An 11890-nucleotide genomic window follows, 5' to 3' on the forward strand; every position below is an offset into this window, starting at 1 on the left:
TGTGCTATCTCTTTTCCACGTGTTTTTGTGAGCTTATATTTATATGTCTACGGATGAATAATAAAAACCAGTTGAATTTTTGCGCTCGTCCTGTTAACACTGTGCCCTGTGTACTTTTGCAACGTCTCCCTACCGTAAGCGAATCACCAAGCCAACATGAACCAACTAGCCTCTTTCGTCGCATTACTGCGTTCTATGACGTCTTTAGTAAGCAATTTTGTCGACTTCACTTGAATTACTTGACGTTCCTGTTGAGATACGCGATATGGACGCCGGCGTATAGGACTGGTGTCATCCGTGTTGATCTGGTGAGTAACTACAGATGTTTCGCTCAGAGGGCGGTCGTCAAAGTCGAAAAATGTCACGATAGCGTGCTAGCAGACGACGGAGGCTGGTAGCTTGCGCTGTGGTGAGATTGGGAGCGATCATCCTGTTGATGTCATCGCGAGGCAAAGTGAGATCAGCATGGAGACGTAACATCGGCGTCCAAATCAGCAACCTTACAATTGTCAAGCGGAGAGATGGTGGCCAAAGACATGTCTTGCGGAATAACGTCAGTCAACACACTGACGTTGAGAAGAGGAATGGTCACTGTATTATCAGTCACGGAGACAGCAGTGTGAGCAAGGGCGACGTCTCGGGCCATCAGTACGTCAACAATAGGAGTCACGGGGTAGTCACTATCGGGCACACCGCGTGAAGACGACAAAGTAACGTATGTAGCAGCTTGTGGAGGCAAGCGGACGTAATGGCGAGAGCATAAACGTGGAGGTAGGTCGGCTGGAAAAATCAGCAAGCTACGGCAACTGAAGCTGAAGAGCACCAGTAGCACAATCAATATGCGCAGAATGACGTGACCGAAAAATCCAAGCTAGCTCGTCGTAGGAAAACCAATACAGCTCTAAAAGGTGACACTAAGAATAAAATCCCACCATCTACAGCTGCGATTCGAACCCGGGTCTTTTGATTGGGAAGCGGGCATTCTAACCCGGCACCACTTCGGCGGAGCCGCGCGCAACTCTTAAACGGCGGCACGTTGCAGACTACCGATCGCAGCGCTGCAAGCGGATTGACCTCGTTTGGGCTTCACTTTTCGAAGCTCGTTTCGAGCACTCCCCTGTTCTAGTACATTCTAGTCATTACGTAACGTGTCGCTCAATGTTAAAAATTACGCGCCAGTCACCTTCCCGTCGGACGCTTCGCATAACATCGATTCCCAATTTGTGCCCAATTTTTTCAATTTTACGACCTTCCGATTTAACTAAATAACTCGAGCATAGTCGTCATTTATTTTATTCGAGTTTCAACTGAATTTAGTTTTTATTTTACACTGTTGGTTTCGAGGATGCTTTGAAAGATTTGCTGCTTGTAACAAGCAGTGTCACCGTTTTCGCTATTTCGCGTATAGAACTTATTGAAACCAGACAGTGCTCGAGCGTCTATTCGAGGCTCAACTGCCGTTGTTAAAGGAGCACTGACACAAAAAACTTGCACCTTGTTTTTTTGTTGCAATAGATAGCTTATGATCCACTTATCACGGCTGCAAACCTCGTTTGCGCGAGTGCGCGACGGTTATTTATTTAGAGACGTTTTTAGAGCGCCCAGTCGCAGTTTCGGTTTCAAAGAGCACCGAGCTAGGCAGCACTACTTCCGGAGGACGGGTAACCACAGCTGGCCACGCGAACACGCAAAATTGACACGTAGGCGGCGCGCGAGCGTGAGTGCGGTGGGCGCCGAACCAGGTCAAGTGGCGCCAGCTATGGAGGATTCGGAAGCGCCCATCTCGACTCGCTAAGCTTACAGCATCGATTATTTGACTATGGCTCTCAAAAACGGCGCCGAATCGGGACGAATACATTGCTGTCGAAGCTTAAGGACATGAATCTAAAGCAAATGGAAGCATCAGTTCGGAACTTACACGTTAGAGCGCACGGCGGCCACTTGATAGATTCGAAGTGGACGACAACCGCTTTTGGCAGTGCTGCCATGTTTTTCGGAGGCGCGAATGCCTCGCCGGCGAAGCTTGCCGTGCAAGTTGGACAGCTCTCACGCGTGCGGCGACGGCCGACGTTCCGCGGCACCGCGCCGTTGCAGCAGGCTTGCCGCTAGCGTGAGCGGGCCATAACATCTGCCAACGGGCACGACGAGCGAACAGCGGAAGAGAACACAACTAGAACACGCGAAGCCGCAGGCACGGAGGAAGAAATGGCAGGTAGCACCTGGTAGCACGACACAAGCGAAAGGGCACAACCAGCCACCAGCCAACACAAACTCGTGACGTAGGTTTGTTTACACATCCCCCGCGTTGATGTCGGCGTCGCGAAGCGCTCGCATCTCGCTCAGTCGCGCGGCATGCACTTTAAAACTGATTTTAAATATGTTCTAGGCTATATTGGCCCTTGATATTTCGTAGACGTTGTGTACGGCTCCACATACATCTATTTCACTCATTATCTCGCCTTCAAAATTTTGTGTCAGTGCTCCTTTAAGGAATTCTTCGCGCATTAGCAGGATTTTTCCTTAAACACATAAAGTCGCCCGAATCTTAAATAACTCGTGTGATATTGGCTCAGTGTTCAGTTATGTCATATTGCTAGCTTCTCTACGCAGACTCAAAATACCCCGGGCTGGACATCGAGCACTGTATGGTATGTTCTGTCGTATAGTGTACAGTATGGTCCACTCTTAGAGGGAACACGCGAGCGCGTGGCCGGCTGTCCGCGGAGCGCTAACTGCTGGCGAGATTTGTAAATGCAGCGCACGCGTATAGATTCATTACGGCGTTCGGGTGCGCGCCGCTCTTACAAGTGTATGCGCATGCGCCGCATTTACAAATCTCGCCGCTAGTCAGCGCCGTGCGGGCTGTCAGCCACGCGCTCGCGTGTTCCCTGTAAGAGTGGACCGTACTGTACTTTGATGACAGAGCCCCGTCGGAGCTTATTGCAATCTTGGTCTTCGCAATAATGCAACGCGCGATTATCTTATTTTAATGCAATCGCGATTGAGCAACAAGAAACCGTTACCACTTTTCGCAGGCCGCGCTGCAGTGTGTGGAAACGTCGTGATTGTTTGAGACTCTTCTGTTAAGATTACGCGCAGGGCACGAGTAATCGAGTTTATTTTGGAGCTAACGCGAGCACCGGCGATAACGCTGGAAGGTTCGATAAGGCGTCTTAAAAGCCGGCGCACGTCAAGGACGAGCGAATTCGACGCCCGACGTCCGTGCTCGCTGTTGTCACTCTACAGCGAGTGTTGCGTTTCATCTTTACCGACTGCGTCTTGCTTTCTTCACTGTCACAACCACATGACAATAATAAATTGCTGGATGTACATTTTATGGTTTCCAGGAATATTTCGAGCTCTCCTTTTTACGTAACGCAGCTGTATTTGTCGCTTAGATTTAGCAAACAAGGGCAAGAAACTCGAGCATGTGCCGGCAAAATTTTCCACTTAAGCCACAGGAAACATGCTGCCGATGTACTATGGCGCTTTCACTGGTGTCAAGGAGCCGTGCGACCCGGAGAAAACGACCACGCAGGCGACCTTCACCTTTGAACATGCTCGACAATTGCAGTGGGCTCGAGTGATGCAAGCCTCCACAGCACTTACTAGAAATCAGGGCAAAACAATTAGTTGTCCGGCTTAATCATGAGCGCATGTACGAAAGTAAAGGTAAGATATGTGTGGGCTCGGCTTAGTTCGCAGAGCGCTGCATTCGCTTGTGTTCGACGTGCAGCGGTTTCTCCTTACACCCAATCGCAATTAAATTAAAATATACAGCCATTATTTTTTCTACATTTTTGGTTTCCTTTCGTTTTATTTGATCCTCGAGACTTTCATTCCGTTCTTTCTGCGCAGAGCGACCATTCTGCAAAAGTTCGACACCTTCTGGCAAAACGTGGACTCCAACCACATACTAATCAACTCGTCATCTAACCTCAGAGGCGCACGATTTCTGCTGCTCCAACTGGCAATGGCGCTCGTGCTGACATTTCAGCATTGAGATTTGGATCGACACAAAGTGACCGCCCTGGAAGCCTTATCAACGTTCTACCCAGCCGATCTCGAATTTTTAGTGTACTCGTACTTTGTTATCGATAGTTACATCTCTGGACTATTATTGCAAGAGAAAACATTAAAATTTGCGTTATTTCATAAAAACGCCGGCGCCACTTATCGCTGGCGTGCGTCGGCCAGTCTTTATTTTTTGCAAGCATACTCACTCTAACCCTTTGAGACGCTATGTACACAATTGTGTACACCACTTCTATTTGCTCTTTGTATCGACTAGGGGCATGGAAGAAGGAATACTAGGGAGAGGCCCTGACGTCACATTCGTGAAACCTCCACATCGCAATCACCCGCATCGCCTCCTAGCGAAGGAGCAGCGAAACATTTCGCGATTTCCGTCTCGTCGTTTGAAAGCGCATGCACGCATCGCGAAACTTTGCAGCCTTTTTTGTGTGTGTTATTATCTTTTGTGTGTTTTAAACTTTTGTTGTTATTATCGGACTACGTGATGTATGTATTGTTCGGTGTGCGCTCACTGCGTGCTTGTGTTCTGTGCGCACTGGAATTACAAACTTTACGTGCACGATCGCGTATACAATACAGCGGTGTCCTCTTTTCGACGTGAAGTTACGTCAACTATAGGTTGGCGTTGCGCCGAATAGCTACTGCACTCACTCCATATAAACGAGCAAAGAACCGCTAATCAGGCAATAGATCGGGAAATCGGGCTGCGAGGACGGAAAAGAAAGATCTAACGCCCAGCAGAACGCGTAAGTCGCTGCTAGGTGAGTTCGCATACGGTAATGGAGGGGCTGAATGTTTTTGATTACGGCACGTATAGGTACTTTCTTTACTGTTGCACAAAAACGCTCCACGAAGAATTTCAACACGCAGTGCTCGGGCCTGCCACGCACGAACAGCCTGGTAAACGTCTGCTTGCAACGTTTTACTACGTGCGAACCGCACAATACGCGCTACGTTTATGCCGGGACTACAAATCTGAGCAGAAGCGAACCACCGCGGAGAGCACGCTGCGGGGCGTCTGCTGTTTTGTTTGCCCCATACCGGTTTGTTTGCCCCATAAATCTGACGTCACTTCCGCCACACTTTTCGCAATGCATTGGGATACAATAGGGCCCCTCCTGAGTTTTCCTTCCTCCATGACTAGGGGCTACGGAACAGCCAGATACATTGAGGTTTGGATGAATTGAACCTCCTGCATAATAAATTTGTCCTTACTTAACTTCATTTTGCAGTGTGCTGTTGCATACGATTACTTTTCTGAAGGTACTACCACGGTCGACGAGTCGTTCGACGGGCCGCTTCCCGCGAGCCACGTATAAAGTATAATTTTTCTGTGCACAAAATTGGCATAACCGAAAACGAATTCGCACTATATTTCTAGCCTGAGATTTGATTCTGTTTATGCAAAAACAAGGCATGAATAGCTTCAGAATAAATAGATATTTAATTACCAACGAATTAGGAATGATTACTATAACACGCATCAATTAACGTGTTACGGTATTATTTTTGTTGCAACAGAACATAGAGTGCCTTGAAACAACGTCGCATAGATTGGGCGCATTTACAGACAGTTCTTCATAGGTGGCGTCTGAAAGGGCTAAGGTAAGCGAACGACTGAGTTTAGAAGCCGGGGAGGATCTAGATGCCTGCTTTGTGTGTTTGGGCGGTTGGTGGGAGGGCGATGGGGGGGGGGGGGGCAACTCACAGTAGCTGTAAAGAATATGGCGAGGATGCGAAGCGACATTTCTTCGTAGTCACTCACTCTAAGAAAAAAGAGAGTCAAAAGAGGGTCATGGAACCGTGACTCTCTTCGGGTGTCCATCTGATCCCTTTTGGAAGATACAGGCAGAGACAAAGAGTTAGCATTTTGGAAGGAGTCACTGGACCCTCCTGAAGCGCGTTTCGATTGGCTTCCGTAAACGGAAGAGCCGCTGTATACGCCATACATATCGCGCGCTTGCCCTTTGGCGCCGTTGTGGCGCCTTGCTCGCCGACGCAGACGGGGTTGGCGCCGGGGTGGCGCGCCGCTCTCCTCTCTCAGTCGTCTCAGTCACGGTCGGAAACACAGCCGCTCAGGCGTCCCAAAGAATTACGTCATCGTTACGTCATCGCCACCATCTTGAATCTGAGCCTGACTGAGCCGCAAACCAGAAGTGCGATAACTGAAGGCGAAATTGGCGCTCGAGTCGATGGCGAGTCAAAGTGAAAGCAGCCAATGGCAGCCTGCCGCCGTGCCGGCAAAGCCGTGCGCCCCGCGCCGGCCGCGGGCGCGCCACAATGCTAGTTTTGAATTCCTCGAAAGTTCCATTGTAGCAAGAAGCGAGCGTTGAGCGCGGGCACCAGGCTGGCCGTGCAGGCAGGCTATGCTTGGGGGACACCTGCAAGTCTGCCGTTGAGGTTGGCGGATCATTGTTCGCGTTTGAGACTTATTGGAGTGGTCGTTATGGACAGCCGTGCTCCGCCGCCGCCACATCGGAGCCCGTACTAGTCGCCGGCCATGATGTGAAGTTTCGTGATATTCCGTACATGAAGCGACCGTTGGCCGGCGTGTGCAGTTTTTGCGGTGTTTGCGTGTTGTGCTCTCTTGCCGCCGTGATGGTTAACGGCACACACCATTCGTACATCATGCAGCGGTGCACGGATACTTCAAGACCGAGTTCCGCAAGATTCTTCCATGATCCAAAAATCTATAGGTGAGTATGCGGTTTGCGTTCGCAGCCACGCATATATAGCTTCATTGCAGTTGGACAACAGTTGTTTTTAAACATGGCTGAATCGCGAAGAGCGCGATTTTGCATCGTTGTACCAAGAAGCAACGAAAATAAAGCACTTTAGACTCATAGTTTAACTTTTGCGTCTCTGACATGACTGCGTCCTTGGAAGTGCTTTTTGCATTTTTTGACCTGTTTATCACTCGCCTTCGTTTAAATACACGTTTCTGAGTCTCTGTGTATCTCAACTTGCACTATACCGAGACGACAAAACTACGTTTGCGTGATGCGACTGCGTAATTTTTCTCGTTGGAATTCAGTTTGCAAGTGCTTTTCTGCAGGACGTAAACGTTTTCTGAATGATGGAGAAGGCCACAAGTGACGCGTTTGCCCAAGGAAGGGTTAATAGCTATAGAATCTGCTCTCTGCGAAGTCTCGATCCGCAACTTCAAGTGCACCAGCTTTCTGATCTGCCCCCAGTGCTTTCTTTCGGTGCGGGAATGCTCATTATATGTACTTACAGCTGAAAAAGTACTCTTTGTGTTTATGTATTACCTCTGTAATTACCTATAGAAAAACCGTTCGAAGAACCTTCATGTGTAGACATGAGAGTTGTTTTTTTCTGGTGAGCCTTCAGTATTGCAAGTGTCCTATATGCAGAATTTTATTGTTTGCGTTTATCTCAATGAAGTGCTCAGTGTACACGGCATGACATTCTCACTTCAGTGATGCTATCTTATAGCTATGCATTGTATTCGCGGTGAAAGAAAAGCTGTGTAGTAGACTTATTTCACCTGGCCATTGGGTAATACGCGTTTCTTCGATTGTTATATGTGCTGCTGCATAAACGAACCATCGCCTTCATGCCGTTGCCGCCTTCTAACTGTCAAGTAGTGGTCAAGTGCCAAATAATGTGCATTTCCCTTTTTAGAGCGATGTACTGCTTACTCTGCTAAATCTGCTCTTTCATCTTGTTAATCAGTAGTGAAGGTATCCAGCAATCTATGTATATTTGTGCAACATCTGAGCATATACAGGGTGTCCCAGCTATCTTTAGCCAAGGGTTAAAAAATACAATATTAGAGGCAGGCGAGTGAAATCACTTCCAAATTACTGAGAGTCACCTTGCGCACTACAGACAATTTTTTGTTTTTTTAATTAACTAATTTGTTAATTATGATTATTTAATTAAATTGCTAAATATTGAGTGTAGGCAAGAAATCCGGCTTGCAAAGTTCGAGAGCGTCTTCAGAAACCCCTATTCTAATATTTGCGATAAAAAAAGTTTCACGTATACCATTTTTTCCAAGCTGCAAAGAAAGGCCGCAAAATACAAAAAGAACCACGTGATTAGCGCGTTCGCGCGCCGCAAGAATGCTGCCCTCAGCCGTGGTTCGAGCGAACAAAATCAGCTGTGGGCGCGAGTCGCCGGATCCGTTGCAGCGGTAGGCCGATAAGTCGATGGTGGTTTTTTTTGGCCCGCGTCAGCTAGTTGGCGCGCGCAACGGTCCAAGTTGTAGCGAGCGCGGGCCAAGAAACCACCGTCAACTTATCGGCCTACCGCTGCAACGGAGCCGCCAAGTCGCGGCCGCAGCTGATTTCGTTCCCTCAAACCATGGATGAGGGCAGCATTCTCGCGGCGGGCGAATGCGCTACTCACGTGGTTTTTTTTTTTTCGCGGGCTTTCTTCGCAGCTTGGAAAAAATGGTACACGTGAAACTTTATCGCAAATAAAGGAATTGGGGCTTCTGAAGACACTCTCGAACTTTGCAAGCCGCATTTCTTGCCTACAGTCAATATTTAGCCATTTAATTAAATAATCCTAATTAAGAAATTAGTTAAATAACAAAGAAAAAGTTGTCTGTAGTGCGCAAGATGACTGTCAGTAATTTGCAAGTGATTTCACTTGCCTGCCTCTAATATTGTATTTTTAAACCCTTGGCTAAAGATAGCTGGGACACCCTGTATATATATATATATATAGTTGTTTTGTGTTTCGTATTAGTACAGTAGTTCATTGCATTATTATTCCATATTTAGGTATTTTGTGCATCTTTATTGTTTTTTTCATGCACTGACATTTCGCCTACATTTCTTTAAATTCCATGACACTGTCACATCAGAAGCTTTTGTGCACTTTGATCAGTATTGTACTAAACAAACATCGTGTTACTTATATGTGTATACTTGAAAGGGCCTACATTTTCAGTGTTTAATTTCCAATTTCTGAACTTTACAATGAACTTTTGTGCTGTTTAATCATGGACACACTGTGCATTCTTTCCTTCTCCGGAACTTGTATCGTGCCCCATTAAGTGCGAATTTTGAGTTTTGGAAACGGAGCAATAAAACGAAGTCACAGATATGTTGTGGGTGGAAGTCATCCCTTATGCTATGGATCATGCAGGCTGCGTGCATTCAAACGCACTGCGCACCACGAGCGGACAGAAAAACATGAATGCGCGACTAAGCACAGCACGCGCGCACGCGAAAAAAGGAAAAAACGCGCCAGGAACACGAAAAAAAAAAAAATGTCGCGCGGCATGAAAGGAGAAAAAGGAGGCGCCAAGAAAAAAGGCAAAAAAAAAAGCCGGCGCCCGACATGAGAGAGGAGAAAAAGCAAGTGGGCTCAAAAAAAAAAAAAGAAAAAAGAACGGCGCGAGGAGTGCGAGGGAGGGAGGATAAGGGGGCGCGAGAAGAAGCGAGCTGCTGTTGTTACTGTTGCCCTGACGACGTAAGCAACGCAATCGTTATGTAACCGCTGCGTCATCGCCGCCATTACAGAGCCGCCACTCACCAGGGCCGTAACTCAACGGCTTCCTTGGCGCTCTCGGCGCAAGCGTCGCAGAACGTTTGAATTACGCGTCCCTATGGGAGGTATACGAAGAGACCTGTCTCAGTCTCAGTCTCCTCGTCTATTGGAATGCGTTGCGTGGTTGCGTTGGTTGTGCGTCTTCGGTGGTGTTGACACCGGCTCCGTGCACGAAGTGACGCTTGGAGGGTGGGATATTCATGGAGCTGCGGACACCGACCACGGGCGCCAGTTGACGGTGAGTGTACTGCTTTCGTAGGTACTAATTATAGAGCTTTAGCTGGGCGTCTGCAGCAGCTCTGCGGAAGTTATCTGCCAGCCATTTCCACCAGCAGCCTGTGTCCGCGGAGCTCTTGCGGATGCATAACTAAAGCTGTCAGTTAACGAGTTGCCACCGTTATGCGCGTTGCTGTACAAGCTCCCATAAAGTGAGCGATGCACACAATTATCGAGGGTCATTTCTTGCTGATCGCACGTTGTGTCTGCACTACTGAAGGTGCAAGATGTCGTTTTGAGATGCACTTTAGTCTACTTCATAATAACATTTCCATCGACCTTGAGTGTGCAGCGTGCTTCCGTGCGTGGGAACGTGAAAAAAAAAAAAAACATGTGTACAGAACCACGGCCGCTCGATCTCCCCCTCTGGTGCGGCCTGCCGATTCGGCTCGCGAACAAAAGAGCGCGCATGAAGGGAAGAGTTGACTGACAGGCCACGACGGCAGGTGGGGGCATATCGGCGAAGGATTCGCGAAAAGAAGAAGGCCGCGCCTAGGATATTTTGGAGCCACCTAAAAGCGCTGGGTAGGAAGTCTGTCACAATGCAACAACATATGGTAAATGAAGGAGGAAATCAATTGGAAGGGTATGAAGCGCTAGGTTACATCCGAAAGATAACAGCCGATTCGTTTAAAAAGGTCGCCCAGGGGTTTCCCCCGGTGAGTAAAAGTACGCAAAGGAGTGCAACCGACAAAGATGTAGTACTAGAGAATTTCAATTGGAAGAAGGCCGAAGAAAAAATTCCTAAGCGTACTACTTGGGGCTTAGATGGGGTTCCCGTCAGCCTCATTAACGAACTCGGACATAACACTAAAGCACTGCTGAAAGCCGTAGAAATGTGCTTACAGGAGAGGGAAATACCAGACAGTTGGAGAAAAAGTAGAATGAACTTAATCGATAAAGGCAGGGGAGAAAAGGATAACATTCGCTCGTATAGACCGCTAACCATTACATCGGTGCTATACAGGTTGGCGATGCAGGCAGTAAAATTAAAAATAGAAGCGTGGGTAGAACAAAATCATATTTTTGGAGAACTTCAGAATGGATTTCGGATCGAGAGGCGGTTAGACGATAATCTGTTTGTTCTTACCCAGTGTATAGAAATATCGAAAATAGAAAACAGGCCCTTATACGTAGCTTATCTAGATATTACCGGGGCGTATGACAACGTTAATCATGAAATTCTGTGGGATATATTGAAAGAAGTGGGCATAGGTGACGACAGTATACAGCTTTTTAGGGAAATATACCGAGAAAATACAGTATGTATAGAATGGGAAGGAATAAGTAGCAAGGACAGCGTTGAAATTAGCAAGGGGCTGAGACAGGGATGTCTTTTGTCCCCGCTGTTATTCATGCTGTACATGGTGAGGATGGAAAAAGCGCTAGAAGGTAGCAGCATTGGATTTAATTTGTCACACAAACAGGTCGGAGCGATGGTTGAGCAGAAGCTTCCAGGTCTATTTTATGCTGATGATATTGTCTTATTTGCGGACAGTCAAGATGATATACAGCGACTGGCAGATATATGCGGAAGGGAATGTGAGGCTCTAGGACTAGAATTTAGTGCAACAAAATGTGGATTGATGGTATTCAATGATCACGAAGACCATGCGGTCTTTATACAGGGCCAAAAAATACTTAGGGTAAGCGAGTACAAGTACCTCGGAGTATGGGTAAATGATGCAGATAGATATATGGAGGTACAAGAGAAAGCATCGGTAGCAAAAGGAAAGGGGAATGCTGCAATTATGAAGCACAGAGCTTTATGGGGATACAATAGGTAGGAGGTGCTTCGAGGGCTGTGGAAGGGTGTGATGGTCCCGGGGCTTACATTTGGGAACTCAGTGGTGTGTATGAAGTCAGAGGTACAATCAGGAATGGATGTAAATCAAAGGACGGTGGGCCGCGTCGCGTTGGGCGCTCACGGGAAGACGACAAATGAGGCTGTAAAGGGTGATATGTGATGAACAGGCTTTGAAGTGAGGGAAGCTCAGAACAAAATGAGATTCGAGAGAGGCTGAGGAAAATGAAGAAGAATAGATGGGCAGAG

General features: G+C 47.5%; 1 protein-coding gene across 1 annotated transcript in view; it reads left to right on the forward strand.

The window, feature by feature from the left end:
* The window catches only part of LOC119386583 (putative defense protein Hdd11-like), a 49549-nt gene extending 45534 nt beyond the window's left edge, over positions 1-4015 (forward strand). Inside the window, exon 4 of the mRNA XM_037653871.2 lies at positions 3859-4015. Coding sequence (XP_037509799.1) covers positions 3859-4003 — 145 coding nt within the window. The 3' untranslated portion in view covers positions 4004-4015. The remainder of the gene's footprint in view (positions 1-3858) is intronic.
* The last annotated feature ends 7875 nt before the right edge of the window (positions 4016-11890 follow it).

Source organism: Rhipicephalus sanguineus, chromosome 3, assembly GCF_013339695.2.
Source record: "Rhipicephalus sanguineus isolate Rsan-2018 chromosome 3, BIME_Rsan_1.4, whole genome shotgun sequence".
Taxonomy (NCBI): domain Eukaryota; kingdom Metazoa; phylum Arthropoda; class Arachnida; order Ixodida; family Ixodidae; genus Rhipicephalus; species Rhipicephalus sanguineus.